A 16,505-nucleotide genomic window follows, 5' to 3' on the forward strand; every position below is an offset into this window, starting at 1 on the left:
TTCAGGGCTGAAAATCTAAGAATTTAAATCCAGAAAAAATGGTAATAGTTTACCATGAGACCATGGTTAGAGACGCTTGGAAAAGGAACACATTGTTTCATCCGTTGACCCATGAAGGAAAACATTGCTCCTCCTCACATTTGAGTCAAAGTGTTCTGTTCTGTCTTCCAGGCGTTGATTAGCAGAAGTAATAGTTTAGCAATTAGCTGTCTTACTTTTATTTTTTTTTGTCTGATGATTACACATATTTTTATAAAAACCTGCTGTGGGAAGCATTGACTCTGCAGTTGAGAGACCTTGCTCTTCCAAGCTTACCACTGAGTAGCAAACTGTTGAATCCTTCTTTTCAGTTTTTTAAATAGATAAGTATATTGAGTACCTACTGCTCAGGTAGTAGAAACAAAATACATACCAGCACTACCACCTTTGAGATTCCTCTCCTGTTTTTACTAAGTGGAATGTGTGTTGCATTTAGTAAGCTTTCTGCAAATAAGAAACATAGTAATTGTATATGTTATGTAGAGGTCACATGATGTGGGGCTGGGGACAGAACAGATAAAGGAGGTTGGAATGTAAGGGTGAGGTAAAGGGAACGGAGGGCTAGGTCAGACCTCATTGGGACGGTGTCACCTGAGCAGAAGTGTTGAAGGTCACAGGGGTGACTCGTGCTGATGTGTGGGGAGGAGCGCTGCACAAAGGCAGAGAAGCGCAAAGACCCCCAGGCAGGACCGTTTACTGTAGCTCAGGTTGGACATTCCTGACTCCAAATCTCAATTACTCCAAAGGCTGAAACTTTTTGAGTGTCAGCATGACACCAAAATGAAAAAAATACACTCGTTAACCTTATGTGATGGTTTCCAGTCAAAATTCACAAGCATTTTATACATTAAAGATGCATTTTATCCATTAAAGAGAATGTAGAAAATGTCCTTTAAGCTATACTTATGAAATATATATGAAACACAAATGAATTTTCTACTTAGATTTAAGTTTTATCCCCAAGATATCTTATCATATTATATATGTAAACATTCCAAAGTCCCAAAAATCTGAAATCCAAAATAATTCTGGTTCCATCTCTTCAGATAGTGTACACTCACCCTGATTGCCTCTCATACGTTATGTGTTAGGAAACATGCTGGACATAGCAAAGACACACGTACTAGGAAAACACCAGCTCCATTCCTTTCATCCTAAAATCTACAAGGAAAGAAGATAATTTAATCATAGATCCTGTACTTTAAGAAGATTGTGATCAACAGCGCAAAAGAGCTAGTCTCCTGAGGTACACATGGTGAGGATACAGTGTGTAAAAAGTTCAGCGGGAGAAGCGTAGCTGCAAGGATAACTGGGGTCACCCTGGTGTTCAGATGGTGCACATCAGTTGTTTCTGTCCACGGCCCGCATGTGTTTTGATTGGTCGGTGTCCAGGGCAAACTAGTTGTTCTTGTGTCCACCTGGAGGCATTAGTGGCATGTGGTGCTCTGTATTTCTCTTTCGTTCAAGCGTGGTGTAATGCCTTGTTGTGTGGGTTCTCTGAAGAGGGTAGTGACCTAAGAATTTGCCCTGTAATTTTTTCCTTTGTTCATGGAAATTCGTACCATTTTTCTGGGTCCCAGTACCATGTAGAGGGGGCTTTTTGAGGTTTGTGTAGGTCAGAAGATTAGAATCTTAAAATCAAAAGACAGACCCAGTTTTCAGCCTGGACTGGACAACCAAGTAAGCCTGTGTCCTTGGGATGCGTTCCTGAGCATCCCTGGAGTTCAGTTTCTCCATCTAAAGAGTAACTCATTGTGCTACATAATCTCCAAGATCCTTGACAAACTCTAAAGCTCCCAACAAATCCAAAGCTTAACCACCGAAGAGCCAACCCTCTTTTATCAACTGTTCATAAGTAAAAATAGTAGTTGCCAGTCTTAACTTGTAGGCTACATGTCGTCATATGGATTGTAAGTTTTCAGTTTCATCAGGAAGCTTTTGTTGTTGTTTAAATTTTCACAAAGCCCATTTTTTTCTTGTTAAAACTTAAGTATCTAGTTTTTAAAACTAGACTTCATGTAAACTGATCTCATGTCATTTTCTGTTCAATATTGCAGCAAAATTTTTATTATATGTGTCATTTAAAAGATCTCATCTCATGGTTTGTGAAGATTAGTGGGGCCACAGAATACTTTAAGGGATTTCTTTGGGTTAGACATCAATGTTCTGGCTTCAGATTTTGGTCTTGAGCTGAGTACTTGCCTTTCATTACATAGATGCCAAGAGGATTTGTCCTTAAGACTGTGAAATTTGCCAGAGGCAGTCTTGGAAATGGTTGTATCCATGTGTCTTTTTTTCTTTTATCCTCCTCTTCTCTCCTCTTGGGGGAGAGAATATTGAAAAGCCAACTGCATCTGATTACTTACAGTGAGTGTTTGGGGACTGAGGGGGGGAGAGTACAAAAATGCTGAGGAGAAAAGATGATGACGGGCGGACCATTAAGCACCCAGGCAAGCTAGAGGAGAGCATCCAGGCAGTAAAGCGGTTCATATGCAGCAATGCCTTAAGATTGCTCGTTTGGTATGCTGTGTGTAAAGCTGAATTTGAGGAAGAATTTTCAGGGAAAAATATGCGTTAGCTTTCTGTCACTGACAAAACGCCTGAGAGAATGAACTTACAAAGGTAAAAGTTCATCCTGGCTCCCAGTTTCAGAGGTTCCAGTCCATGGTTGCTTGGCCTTGTTGGTTGTGACTCAGTGTGTTGTGATGAAAGCGCACAGCAGAGGAGGCCTATTCCCCTCATGGTGGCCAGGAAACCCTGGGTCCCAGTGTCCTGTTCAAGGGCACACCTCCAGCGATGCAGTTTCTTTCCACTAGTCCCGCTTCTTTAAAGGTTCCTCCAATAGTGCCAGCCTGGGGAGCAAGCCTTCAACACGTGGACCTCTCACTGGCACCATGCTGGAGACCAGGCCTTTGGGGACACCGTCAAGATCCAAATGATAGCAACTGGTGAACGTGACTTTGTCTCTTCTTAGGTGATATTTTGAATCTGGAGAGGCCAGTAGCTGCTGTTGTAGCACTCACCCCTATTTTGGTATATTTCTGTATATTGTGACATGTCAGGCTTCTTGGAAATGTGATTAGAGGTTTCTTGCCAAATTAGAAGCTGAGGCTGGGGGGGGTTTTCAGCTAAAGTGTGCTTTTGCCTCACTTTTTAAAATCTACATGATCAAAAAGGCTAAGGTCACTAGACCTTTGACAGGAGTGAAAATAGGGACTTACCCTCTCGGTCCCAAGATGAGAAATTGTCACATTGTCTGGTAGCCAGGCAAACTGGAATAATCTGAAGTGAAGATGAAGCAATGTCTGAAGCCAGGTTAATGACTAAAACCAGTAATTCTCAACCTGTTATCCATACGATACATGCTATTTCCTCTTTGTTCTGAGACGTTATTTGCTGTTTTAGTCTCCTTTGCTAATAGATGCGCGGATTAAATGCAGGAGCAGAATGAGCATTCAGCTGTCATTTCTGTTGAGCCAGACATTGGTAAGATTTGCTAAAATGAAAAATAGTGCCATTTTTTGTATAAAATATTTTCCATATTTTTGTAGAGTACACAATAAATGTATTTTTAAATAATTAATATTTTTAAATTTTCTGTTTTACTTTCTAATATGGTAAATGTCAATCCATCCAGCCCATGTAAATACACATCCTTCAGAGTCCTCAAACATTTTTAAAATGAAGAGAACCTGGGACCAAAAAGTTTGAGACCTGTTGGATTTAAACAAAAGGGTAACTAAGTGTTACAAATTCTACACCACTAATTGTTGAAGTCTAGAGACAGCCATAAAGAAGAGGCATAAGACTCTTAGAGGGTCTTCCTTAGCATCTTTTTTACAGGATTTGAGGTTTTGTTTGTGGATTTCTTTAGAGCAGTTTTAGATTCACTGCAAAACTGAGATGAAGAAACAAATTTCCCGCATGCCCTCTCTGCCCCTCTAACATGAATAGCCTCTCCTACTATCAACATTCCCCCATCTGAGTGCTACATTTATTATCATTGATGAAGTATCTTGACACATCATTGCCACGCAGTCGGTGATTTATGTTAGTGTTCACTCAGTGTCACGCACTCCATAGTTTGGGCAAACGTCGTAACTACGTGTATCTTCTCCTGTAGTGTGAGACATAGCACTTGCACCATGCTAAAACGCCTGTGCCCTGTGATGGCCACATGGAAGCTCCAGGGATAGGAGAGCATAAGTTGCATTGCCAGAAGGGAACAGTTAGTCGCGAAAGGATAGTAGATCAGTTCAATTAAGAGAAGAGCAGAGGTCCCGAAAGAGAGGCCTGAACCTGTGAAAGTTTCCGGAGTTGTTTCCTTGGCCACTGCCTTTCCCTTTCAGCCTCTGTCTCTCTGTACTGTAATCCTTCTTAGTGACTCAGGTTCCTTGCAACCAAAAGAGCCTGCATAAAGCATGAATAACCCCGGGGTGCTGACTGCTGACTGGCACAGTTGTATCATTATGACTCGAATTTGATTTTGAAATTCCTGATAAGAGAGGCAAAAAGAAGAAACTGCTAATTTTGAAGTTATGCAATAGAAAAGGAGGCTGTTTCAATACCAAATTAAATCCAATCACCCTCTTGTGTATAGAAGGTCTTCAAAAAATTAAAAATAGAATTATCTTATGACCCAGCAGTCTCACTTCTGGTATATGTATCCAAAAGAATGGAAAGCAGGATCTGAAGAAATATCTGCACCCCAGTGTTCACTGCATGACTATCACAATAGCCAGGAGGTGGAGCAACCCAAGTGTCCATCGGTAGATGACTGAATAAAGAAAATGCGGCCTATGTGTGTGGTGCAGTACTGTACAGCCCAAAATGAAGAAGGAAATCCTGTCACATGCAAAAAATGTGGGCGAGTCTCAAGGACATTAGACTAAGTGGACTAAGCCAGTCACAGAAAAAAGTGTGTAAGTCCACTTTGATGAGCTATCTCAAGCAGTCACAATTTCAGAAAAAGTAGTGGGAGGATAATAGCCAGGTCCTGGGAGAAGGGTAGAGGAGTGATTCGTGTTTCCTGCTACATGTTTCTTACATGTTACACAGATCATCCCCACTCATTTCAGTTAATCATGAGAGACTAAGTAATATGTTTGGTAACATCCTGAACATTTCTAAAGCAGATTCAGAAATGCATTTTATACACAAATGTAAAGTAAGAAATGTACTAGTATTAGGCCCCCCAACTACACTTTGGACGCATATATAAAATCACTTCTAAGACAGGTATTTTAGGGTGCCATTTTTACTCGGTAAAGAGATGACATTATTCCTTCCTTAATTCTCTTAAGACATTTGGTCAGAGTTCTTATATATGTATGTATGTATGTATTTTAGTGACCTTGCTGGTCGGTTTGAGATACTTTTCAGAGAAAAGAAAACCTCTATAGAGAATAATTACTGTTCAGTTTTCTTCATGAAAGAAAACTACCGAGGATTCATCTTGTTTGTATCTGTGATACACAATTAACGCAACAAAGAATCAGTAGATATCCCTAATAGATTATCAGGGATAAGATTATTGGCAAGCCTTCAAATAAAGCAGGAAACTAAATATTGGGTTTTTAAAAAAAGTGTTAGGTGCTATTTTATTAGACTTGAGGATCCATTTCATTGATCCTTAGGTCATGATGAGCAGGTAGGCAGTGCCTGGAACTGTAGTGTTCTTTCGGCAGTAAACTCGACAGTGGCAGTGGTGGGGCCGTGGGAACAGCAAAGGAGCACTAGCTCATTGCTTTCTAATTAAATATTATTATTGATTATTTAAAAGTTTTATGTTTTACAGGAGTAGAATGAGCAAGACAGGCAAACAGAGGCTGGCCAATAAATGTACCTGACCCGGGAGCATATGACCTGCTGCTTTGACCTGCACATGAAGTTGAGCTGTCTTTATGAGCATGCAAATACTTTAATTTCTTCCTATGTGTCTTAGCCCGTTCATACTGCAATAACAAAATATTAGAGACGGAGTAATTTATGAACAATATAAATTAATTTCTCACAGTTTTGGATGCAGGGAAGTCCAGGGTCGAGGCACTAGCAGTTCAGGGGTCTCGTGAGGGCCCAATCTCTGCTTCTAATACGGCAGTTTGAAGGCCACATCTTCCAGGAGAAGTAAACACGGTGTCCTCTCTGGTAGAGGAGACGGAAGGGGCAGAGGTGTTGAGTGCTCCTCTTTTATAGGGCTCCTAATTTTATTTATGAGGTCTGTTTTGTGACTCAGTCACTCCCTGAAGGTTCCATCTCTTCATACTATCATGTTGGCAGGTAAGTTTCAACTCAGAAATTTTGGGAGGGACACATTCAAACCGTAGTACTGCCCCTCAGTTTTACTGTAGATGGGGGCAGCCTAAGCCTCAGCATAGCATGTGGGCCTAGTCTTCCTTTCCATTACTTCCTGCCTTTCATAGAAAGACCAAGGAGGTCACTGAGAACTTGTGATGTGCGAGAATCACAGATGACCAGAAAACAAAACCAACCTTTTCATTTGAGTTAAAACACAAAACTACTGCTTACTGATCTTTTACTTACTGTAAAACATGCCACAAGATGATTGTGATTGGGGTCTGTATACCCAGGCATGGGTCTTACACTTTCTGTAAGGAATGCCAGCAACTTTTTAAATAATGTTGTCCAATTAAAGTAATAGTGTGGATTAATTCTGAAAGACTTGGTTTTCATATTCAAGGAGACAGAGAAGAATAAAACAGACATTGAAAAATATTCAAAAGGACCTAATAGCTCTCTCCATTTTTATTTCTTACACCACTTCAGCCTAAAACACTGACTGCTAGTAACATTGTAGCCTAAACAACCTCACCGTTTTTCTTTTTCTTTTTATTCCTCTGAATTTGATTCAAAACAGCACAAAAGAGACATGCTTTTCCTTTTGATCTTAGGTATAGAATGATGCTTCATTTTGACTTTGGAGTTATAAGTGTGTTAAATGTCCCATGTAGCCATGTACTTTATCCAAGGTGAATCACCTTTAAGTACCACAAATCAAGATTTTGAGTTGGTAGGTAGTAAGCTTCCCAGGAGCTATGATATCACTATTTCTCAGTTTGGCCCATAAATTGGTCTTTTCGTACACAGTTTACCAATAGAAAAACGATCTCATTCACAGAATTTAACAACATAAGTCTAGAAATGATTTGCAAAAAGAAAAATATGTGGAACCTACTTGAAGAAAATTATAAAAATTTATTAGTATGCATCAAAAAAGACCTTTAAATATCAGTTCTTCCCCGACTTACAGGTTTAATGCAGTTCCAATACAAATTCTTAACATGGCTTTTGTTTGGTATTATATAAAGAGATTATTACAGTAATCATCTAGCTGTACTCTTTAGAGAAGTGAAATTAAGAGACCTTATTTATAAATACATATTTTTTATTTGTGGTAATCAAATTATTTTTGTTCTGGCACCAAAACAGTCAATAGGAGTAGAGTTAGAGAACTCCCTAAAAAACCCAACTATGTGTTAGAGTAAGAATAAGAAAAGGTAAAGAGCATATCACAAGTGTGGATGGAAAAAGTTATTAGATAAATGGTGTGAGGCAATTGCTTTCTTTTTAAGAAAGAGCTAAATATTAATTCTCACATTACATCTTTTATACCAGAACAAATTCCAAGAGGGCTGGCAGCTTTAGATGTACAAAGCAAAGCCATGAAAAAGGAAAACCAAAAACTCGGACTGGTATGAAAATTTATAAACATTCTGTACAAAGAAGAATGTAAGCTTAAAACAACGGAAATCAGAAAGAAAAATATTGTCATATTTCACTTTGTAAAATCCAAAACTCAGCATTAAGAAAAAAGCCTACTTAAATAAAATAGAGCAAAATTGTTGCTTATGGTAGGAAAGAGAAAAGACAGTATCATCAATGTATGACAAGCCTGTACATAGCAGAAAATTCACAAAAGAGGAAATACTAATGGCTAATAAGTATTTTAAAGTGTGAAGTTTTTTAAAGTTCTATTTTATTTTAAGTAATAGTAATTTTAAAGTACACATATTGGCTACAGTGGAATGAAATAGGCACTCTTAGACTGATGAAAGGGACATAAATTGGCACAATTCAGAAAAGATATTGGTAATATTTAGTCAGAATGTTATAATAGTAATCATTAATCAATTATCTCATTTCTAGAAACACATCGAGAGAAAATTATAATAAAAAAAGACAGTAAGATCCAGCCATGGTGGTGAACACCTGTAATCCCAGCACTCTGGGAGGCCGAGGCAGAAGGATCATAAATTTGGCTCCATCCTGGGCAGCTTAGCAAGATTCTGTCTCAAAAATTTAAAGAAGGGCTGGGGATCTGTAGCACAGTGTGAAAACGCTAGGTTCAATCCCCAGTACCACCAAAAAAAGAAAAAAAAGATGTTCCTTTAAATGATCTGTGAATATTAAACTAATCATCACAACAGTCTTACGAGGCTATTACAGAGGAGGAAAACGAAGGACAGAGATTGGAGCAGCTTGTCCAAAGTCCTCTAAATAGTTGGTGTGTTAGCTGGGATTTAAACCAAACTACTTGGCTGCAGTTCCCCAAGCCTGCTTTGCTTATCTTTAAATCAAAACCCAATAAAGATAGCACCAAAGTGAAAACCCATAGACCAATAATAATATATATGTAAAAACTTGTAAAATGTTAGCATATGAAGTACAGTAATGTAGTGAGGGAAAGTATAATGTAGCCAGGCATAGTAGTGGTGCGCACCTGTCATTCCAGCTACTAAGTAAGCTGAGGCAAGAGAATCTCAATCTCAGGCCAGGCTGGGCAACTTGGTAAGACCGTGTCTCAAAACAGAAACTAAACCAGGCTGGAATGTAGCTCAGTGGTTGAGTGCCCTCGGGTTCAATCCCCTGTACTGAGGGAAGAGGGGAAAAAAAGTACACTATTATAAGTTGGAATTCCTTCAGAAATTCAAAAAAGGGTTAATTTTAGACAAATTATCAAAATAATAAACTGTAAGATGTTTTAACGTTTGCAGAATAGATGCTAGGATACATTTAATTAAGTTGAGCTCTTAATGAAAACTGCATATGATACTAAACCAGAGGTGATTACCTAAACTTGATCAAGGTTTTTTGGCAGTCAGCATCAAAGGCAATATTAGATATTGCAGTATTAGTATACAATAGTATACTACTAAACCCAAAACTTATCAAGCCAGAAGTTATTTTTAGTATATATGAATCGTAACTCATTAGAAGTGGAAATGGGAAAAAATGTTCCATCCAGATTAGTAAGATCTTTCTCATGGGAGACATACTGCAGTTGAAATACTATTTTTCCACAAATAAAAAATTTTAAATATATTATAATTTCTTTTTAGAATGTCATGACTAGTTAGTTAGTTATCAAAAACTGGGGCTACAAATTTAGCTCAGCAAGAGAGAGAGTGCCTAGCATTTCTGAAGCCCTGGTTAAAATCTTTAATATTGGAAAAAATCAAAATTCAGTGCAACAAAAATCCAGTAAATAAAGTTCAAAGGCAGACTCTATGGAGAGAAAATATTGTCAGTTCATACCATAACCAAGGTACAAGCGGTGATCAAGACATATGGTGAATGTTGAAATTTTTAAAACTCACTGTAGTAAAACACACATGGCCACGCTTTCAAAGTACTCCCCCTAGCTTCACAAACACTTATCCCCTCATCCTTACCGGCTGTAGAAGACCTCTTTCATGAGTGTCTGTAGTTGTGCTGTCATGGCTGTCTCAACATCCTGAATCAATTCAACGTTTACTTTCATGCTCACTTTGACTGTGGGGAAGAGCCAGAAGTCACATGGTGCCAGATCTGGTGAATAGTCGTTGAGGACGTACTGTAATGTTTCTAACAGAAATTGGCATAAACAGTTGATTAATGTTTAATTTTTTAAAAATTATTACAGTAAAAGGCACATTGCTACTAATCCTTCTCAAAATATGTCCCCTCACTTTGAACATAGTTATCCCCTCATTCTTGCCACTTTCTGAAATAATTCTGGAAGCCCTCTTTCTGAGTGTCTCTACAAAATGTAATTTAAAATACAATAAATGCTGCTGCCAAGCCACCCAATGGAAAGGCAGGCTCATCAAAAAAGGGGCAGAGGAAACATGTAGTCCACACCATATCCACTGCTCGCATATGCTTGTTTCCTGTTCTACCCTCAGACCAAAGTCCAGAGTGTGGCTTCTCTGCTACTTTCTGCATTGTATGAGCACAGCACTGCTAGGTAGGAGATATTACTTCCCTTGCCAGTGACTTCAAATAAGGCTAAGTTGCACACCTTGCAGGAGGAGGAGGGAGCTAAATTCCTGTGGAATTATGATCAAAATTCAAATGAGTAAGAGCCCATTCCCTCCCCATCCTTCCTCCTAACCCTCGTGATTCAGGCCTGTCTGTTCAGAGACTCCTGTGTGCTGGAGAACCAGCTGGTCTTCTCCGTGAAACTCCACCGGTGTGGTGGTGATGCACCGCTCATCTTTCTGTGCTTTGCTTTGCCTTGCTCTTCCTCACTTACGCTGCTGGAATCAAGCCTCCAAATAAAGCATTAGATTTCAGCTTTGCATCTTAAGTCTGTTTTTTAGGGAACTACACTAGCGTGAGATTTGAACAGAATTTTGTAGAACAAGAAATGAGAATGGCCAGTAAACCTATAAAAAGTGCTCCTGCTCATAAACACATTAAACAACCATAAAATGCCTTTTTTTGTTCATCAGCTTAGCAAAAACTTAAAAGATGAGTACCATGTAATGCTGATGGGATATGAGAAAATATGCTGTCGTACAAAGGGAGTTTGGTTGCGTATTTCCTGGAGTGTGATTGGCAGCGTTTAAAAACTTGGGCTGTATGTAATCTGACCGGCGATCTTTTATACGTCTACATTCGTTCATATGGATATAATTGCAGAGGCTTTTCTTATAGTAGAGTTATAATAGTATAACTGGTTTGTCCACTTAAAGGGGAAATACTTTAATAAAGCATGGCATATCGGTTCTATGGACTATTATGAAGCCTTCAGAAACAGTAAATTAGAACCATGTGATTTCTGGAAAGATAGTTCTGATATATTTTAGGGTGAATACAGCAAGTTACAAATGAGATCCTATTTTCACACAACAAAACCCCTATATATGTGTGTATGTTTATGTAATGGTTAAAGATAAAAACCTGACTTTGGTTGCCTGAAAAGGGTGAAGTTAAAGATGGAGACAATTATTAGCTTTTCTTTATACATCCCATATTGTTTGATGTATTGTAGTAACTACTAAAATTAATTAGGTGATAGAGGGATAAACGGTTGGATGCGAAGAAAGAATAAAAAAGGAAGGTTAGAAATTATTATATCCCAAGTAATTTTAAGTGTGTGCATATTTGATTTAATTTCTTCCTTGGTTAGTCTTAAAGAAGCAATCTAAGGTGTAGCCAGACTTTTACATTATTATATTGTTTGTGAGTGTTTGTAGCTAAAAATCTTCTTACCACTCAAATTTGGCAATTTGTATCACATTTTAAATGGTCATACCATCTGATAGACTAGTTTTAGAACTTTTATAAAATTACTTTAGAGAGATATAAAGATATATATATATAATTTTTAATAAGAAAAACTGAAAACTATGAAGATCAGTTGGTAAAAGAATAATATAGTTCATTTTCTAGAAAGAATGAGGATAATAAAAGTATGTACTCAAGGAATGACACGATTCTTTTTTTATTGCTAAAATGTTTTACATTTTTTATTATAGATATTATTACAAAAATACTTTCTATAATACTCCAAGAAATGGTATCACAAGGGACCTTTAAAGGATTATCCTTCATATATTTCTGAGAATAGCACATGCTTTCTATAATCAAAAAATAATGAAAAATGGCAAAATCTCCCATGTTTTTCCTATGTTGTATTTTCATAATTACAGAGAAAATGAATTAACAAAAACAGTAGGTTTATCAATGGGGTGAACTGCTAATTTTTTAATTTGTATGTATATGTTCTATCCTGTGTGTAAACTTGCGTAATTTTATACCTTGCCTTTTTCGAAAAGGAATTGAGGTGTCTTTTGCCCAAATTCAAAAACCACTTACATAATTTAAAATTACGTGACACTTACGAACTCCATAAACGTTTGACCATACAATAATTGTCTTTAATAAATTGCGTTTTGTGCATGTATTAGGGCCCTCTGAAGTGTGGGCTCAGAGCCAGGTCCTCTTCCCTGGATGAAAGGTTGGGGGCGGATTGCGCTCAGGCGTGTGTGAGATTCCCCTTCCCGTGCTCAGTAGCTTCTCCTGGGCATGCTACTTTATTTCTTTCAGACTTAGTCTGCTCTGTTCAGTCGTGAGCCTAAATCTTCAGAAAGGAGAAATGGATATGGTGCCACTTCTTGAAGGAATAATGATATGAATTTAAAGAGTGACAAGCTGAATAATGTTGTTACTGAGAGAGGCATTGTGAAGAAAATCCATTTGAAGATAAGCTTCTTCACAGGGCTGGGATAGAAAAGTGATGAACCAAAGGCTGTGGTTGCTATGTGTATTCTCTCACATCACCTCCTACTTTATCTCTGTGACATGTATCACAAAAACAATGCAATAATTATTTGCTAAAAAATTTCACAACATATGTGAAGTGGGGAAACACCCAGACAGGAAGAAAGGCGTGTGCATGTCTGTCCTCCCACCCTCCTGTTTTTGAAAGTCATCAGAGAAAAATTCTGGGTGCTTCCAGATGTTGTGAAAAGATTCATTGTTCTGTTGTTAAGCTCAGGTGAAAGCATCACTTTAACACATTTTGCAGCTTTCCTTCTGTTTGATGACTTACTTTTTAAGAACATATGGATATTTTACATTTGAAAGAATCTAAGGGATTTGAGCAGCCGCCTAAACACTTGTTTGGTTTCTACCTGTGAGCCACTGTCTACGTGGATGCTCGGGTGAAATCCCACACTCACTGTTTGTGCATCCCCACAGAATGTATGTACGGTGTGCTGTGTGGAAACTGACCTTTTTCTGTATATTTGACATCCAGACTGATCTTGTCATATTGGGAGGTGCCTTCCACATTCCTGACCGATATTTATGCATTACTTGCCATGCCAAGGCACTGGCAGTGCACCCCAGGGACACAGAGAGTGAGCAGGGTACAACCCCAAGAGGCTTGTAGTGAGGAAAATAAGTTACTGATGTTAGCAGCAGAATCCTTAAAGCAGTGGTGGCAAACCTATGGCACACATCACTGAAAGCTCTAAAAAGTCCACCATCACTGCCTTAAAATACATAATTTATGCCTCTAGTAAAGAATTGCTCACCTGCCTGGCAAGTGCAAGGTCCTGAGTTGGATTCCAGTTTCAAAAAAAAAAAAAAATGCGATTTTCCCACTGGCCAGAGTCTTGCAAATCTTCAGCTCTTGCACTATTGAGAAAAAAAATCATTTTGAATGTAGTTTATTTTCAAAATTGGCCAGTATCAAGCCTCTGCACTTGATGCAGTTTTCTTCTCATGCATATGCAAAAATCAGGTTGAGTTATATGGTAAGAAATGATGATGCACAGCCGGGGGTATAGCTCAGTGGCACAGCGCCTGCCTGGCAAGTGCGAGGTTGTGAGTTCATTTCCTGGTACCAAAACAAAAAATGATGCTTCAGTTCCATCATAGTGATGGTTCATTTTAGAGAGGTACAAAAATCCTAAGTTGATCAGTAAAATATAATTCTGTAATGACACTGGCTTTATTCCGTCTGTTTTTTACCAAAACATAGTTATTCGCTTAAAGAATTTCCTTTTGCTTAATATATTTCTTCTTTTGCAGGAGTTTATTTTGTCTGAAGACTATAACAAGATGACTCCTGTGAAAAACTATCAAGGTAGGGAGTGAGAGGAGGGTTTTCGTTACTCAGACTTTAAAATATTTTTTGATAGGCCAAGTGTGGTGGCTCACACCTGTAATACCAACACTTGGGAGGCTGAGGCAGGAGGATCACCGTGAGTACAAGGCCGGCCTGGGTTACACAGCAAGATCTTATCTCAAAAAATACAAAACAAAACAAAAAAATGTCTTGATGGTATTCATCTATAAGAGAATACTCACTTTACATACTCAGGGGAACCAAGCAGAGCCACATTCGAAGTCAGTATTATTCCAGTTTGGGAATTAAGTTGCCGAGGCCTGAGAAATTTTAGTAACTTGCTTGTGGTTCTTCAGCTGGAGCTGGTCATGTGTAGGGCAGAGTTAGATCACGTGAATGTGATGCCCAGGCCATGACCTATGTCTTTTTGCACCACACTCCTGGTGGTTGTTCACACAACAGACTCAGGGAGTTGGGCACCCAGTGCCGCTTTGCAGGGGGCTCATTTCACATCTGGCGAAGAGCTCAGGAGTATGTGTGTTGTTGAGGAAGAAGAATTGTGGTTTTTATTGTGTCTTCAGCATTTGCGTGTTGCCCATGTTCAGAGTGTAGATCAGGAGCAGCGCCTAGAAGGCCTTTCTTTGTCCAGACTGATGCGTCGGAATCAGAACACTAGACCTTTAAGACCCAAAAGTCAGCCCAACGAGGTGCCACACACCTGTAACCCTAGCTATTGGGGAGGCTAAGACAGGAGGATTGCAGTTTTGAGGCCAGTCTTGTCAATTTAGTGAGACCTGTCTCAAAATAAAATTTAAAAGGGGCTGAGGTTGTGGCTCAGTGGAAGTCTCCAAGGAAAGGAGACCTGGCAGTCATTTCATCCAGATCTGTCGGCCTCATTCATCCTGTGCGAGTATCCCGCATCTCCTTTAATACCTCCAGAAATCCAGCAAGTCCTTCTGATTTTGGAAAACTCAGAATTCATTTTTTTTTTTTAAATTTAGAACTGAAATTCATTCCCTATGGTAGTTTTAAAAATTTTTTCACATGTCACTCATCAAGTATTTATTGAGTACCTGCAGTGTTGCGGTAACTCGGGATTATAAAAGTGAACAAAACAGGAGTGTGTCTGTCTGTAAACAGTTACAGTTATGTGGAGGACACAGGCAGGTAAACAGCTCACTGAACTGCTGCATGATAAGTAGTGGAATGTTCTTCGCTCAGCCCGTTAAAGCTACAAAAACTGAGTGCAGTCTCTGTTCACGTGACAGGCTTTCAATTATTTTATAACAGCTGTGAAAAGTTCTCATTCCTGTCCTTATTTCTCCTTGCTTAATCTTTTTTCCCCTTTCCTTTTTCAGTCTAAACACTTTATATCTGGACTCCAGCTTTTCATGACCTGAACTTTGCTTCCTTCAAAATGTTTGAGCTGTCTTGGTCATAGATTTGGGATATCATATTGTACCTTTATGACTACTTAAAAATATAGTATGGCATGTAATTCCTAGTGAGCATCACTTCCTGATGTCCACAGCCCTCCCCTTGAGTGTAAACCGGACCTATAACTTGACAAGCAATAGTGAAAACTCAGGATTAGGTTTCAGAGGCCTGCGGCCTCCTCCTTGCTTGCCCTCTTCTGCTCTCGCTTGCTTTCTGGCAGGAGGCAACCGCCCTGTTGTGAGCTGCCCGATGGAGAAGCCTCGGTGCTGGGAACTGAGGCAGGGTTCAGCAGCCATTGAGAACTCATGCCTTTCTTCTGCTAAGCTTTCAGATGAGACCACAGTTCCACCCCATACCTCAGATTCATCTTGTGACAGAGCTTATGCAGAGACACCCAGCTGAGCTGCACCAAGATTTTTGACCCACAGAAATTCTGACATCTTTTGTTTGCCTGCTAAGTTTTTAAAGTTTTGCCCCTCTGAGTAACTTGTTACACAGCAATAGATAGCTAATACATGCATATAATCAAATACGCACAAAATCACATTCCTGTCCTTTCTACTTCTGGGCACTGTTCTTGTAACACAGAGGGTGAACTTTCTGGCAACCACTTTTTACCATGGGCTCATGTGTTTGGAATAGTGAACTCCTCAACAGTTCTCACTTGAGTTGTTTTCAAGCTGTGTCCCATGCTATTTTTTTTTTTTTTTTTTTGAGTCAGTGTTTTACTGTGCAATTCAGGCTGGCCTTGAACTCACTTTGTTGCCCTGGCTGGCCTCAAACTTGCAGCGGTCCTCCTGCCTCAGCATCCTGAGTGCTGGGATTACGGATGTGCACCACCATGCCTGGCATCACATACTTTTGAAGGTATATTTTATTTTTAGTGTAAATGCTGGACATTGCAGTCATTATTAATCATCTCATTTTCTTTAGCCTGTCAGAATGTATTGTAATTATTAAATATAATCTTTCTTCATTTTGTATTTTCCTTAAATGTGTACAACATAAAATATGCTGGTAAAATCAGTCTCACAAATACACATATGATGCATGTACCATTAGAAACCAGTCATCATATGCCATTAATGTTGGGGTCTTTTAATATGCTTCATATATTTCTATTTTATCTACAAGGGGATTACAAAATTTGGTAACTAGACTATTGTGG

General features: G+C 38.9%; 1 protein-coding gene across 7 annotated transcripts in view; it reads left to right on the forward strand.

Annotated features, from left to right (window-relative positions):
* Wdfy2 (WD repeat and FYVE domain containing 2) overlaps positions 1–16,505 on the forward strand; it is a 277,243-nt gene that overhangs the window by 189,117 nt on the left and 71,621 nt on the right. For all 7 annotated transcript variants that reach the window (XR_261449.2, XM_013515763.1, XM_013515761.1 and 4 more), the window contains one exon: positions 13,864–13,918. Coding sequence is in view for 6 of the 7 variants with exons in the window: in XM_013515763.1 (XP_013371217.1) it covers positions 13,864–13,918 (55 nt within the window). In the remaining variant the exon portion in view is untranslated. The remainder of the gene's footprint in view (positions 1–13,863; positions 13,919–16,505) is intronic.

Source organism: Chinchilla lanigera, unplaced genomic scaffold (assembly GCF_000276665.1).
Source record: "Chinchilla lanigera isolate Chin_1 unplaced genomic scaffold, ChiLan1.0 scaffold00030, whole genome shotgun sequence".
Lineage (NCBI taxonomy): Eukaryota > Metazoa > Chordata > Mammalia > Rodentia > Chinchillidae > Chinchilla > Chinchilla lanigera.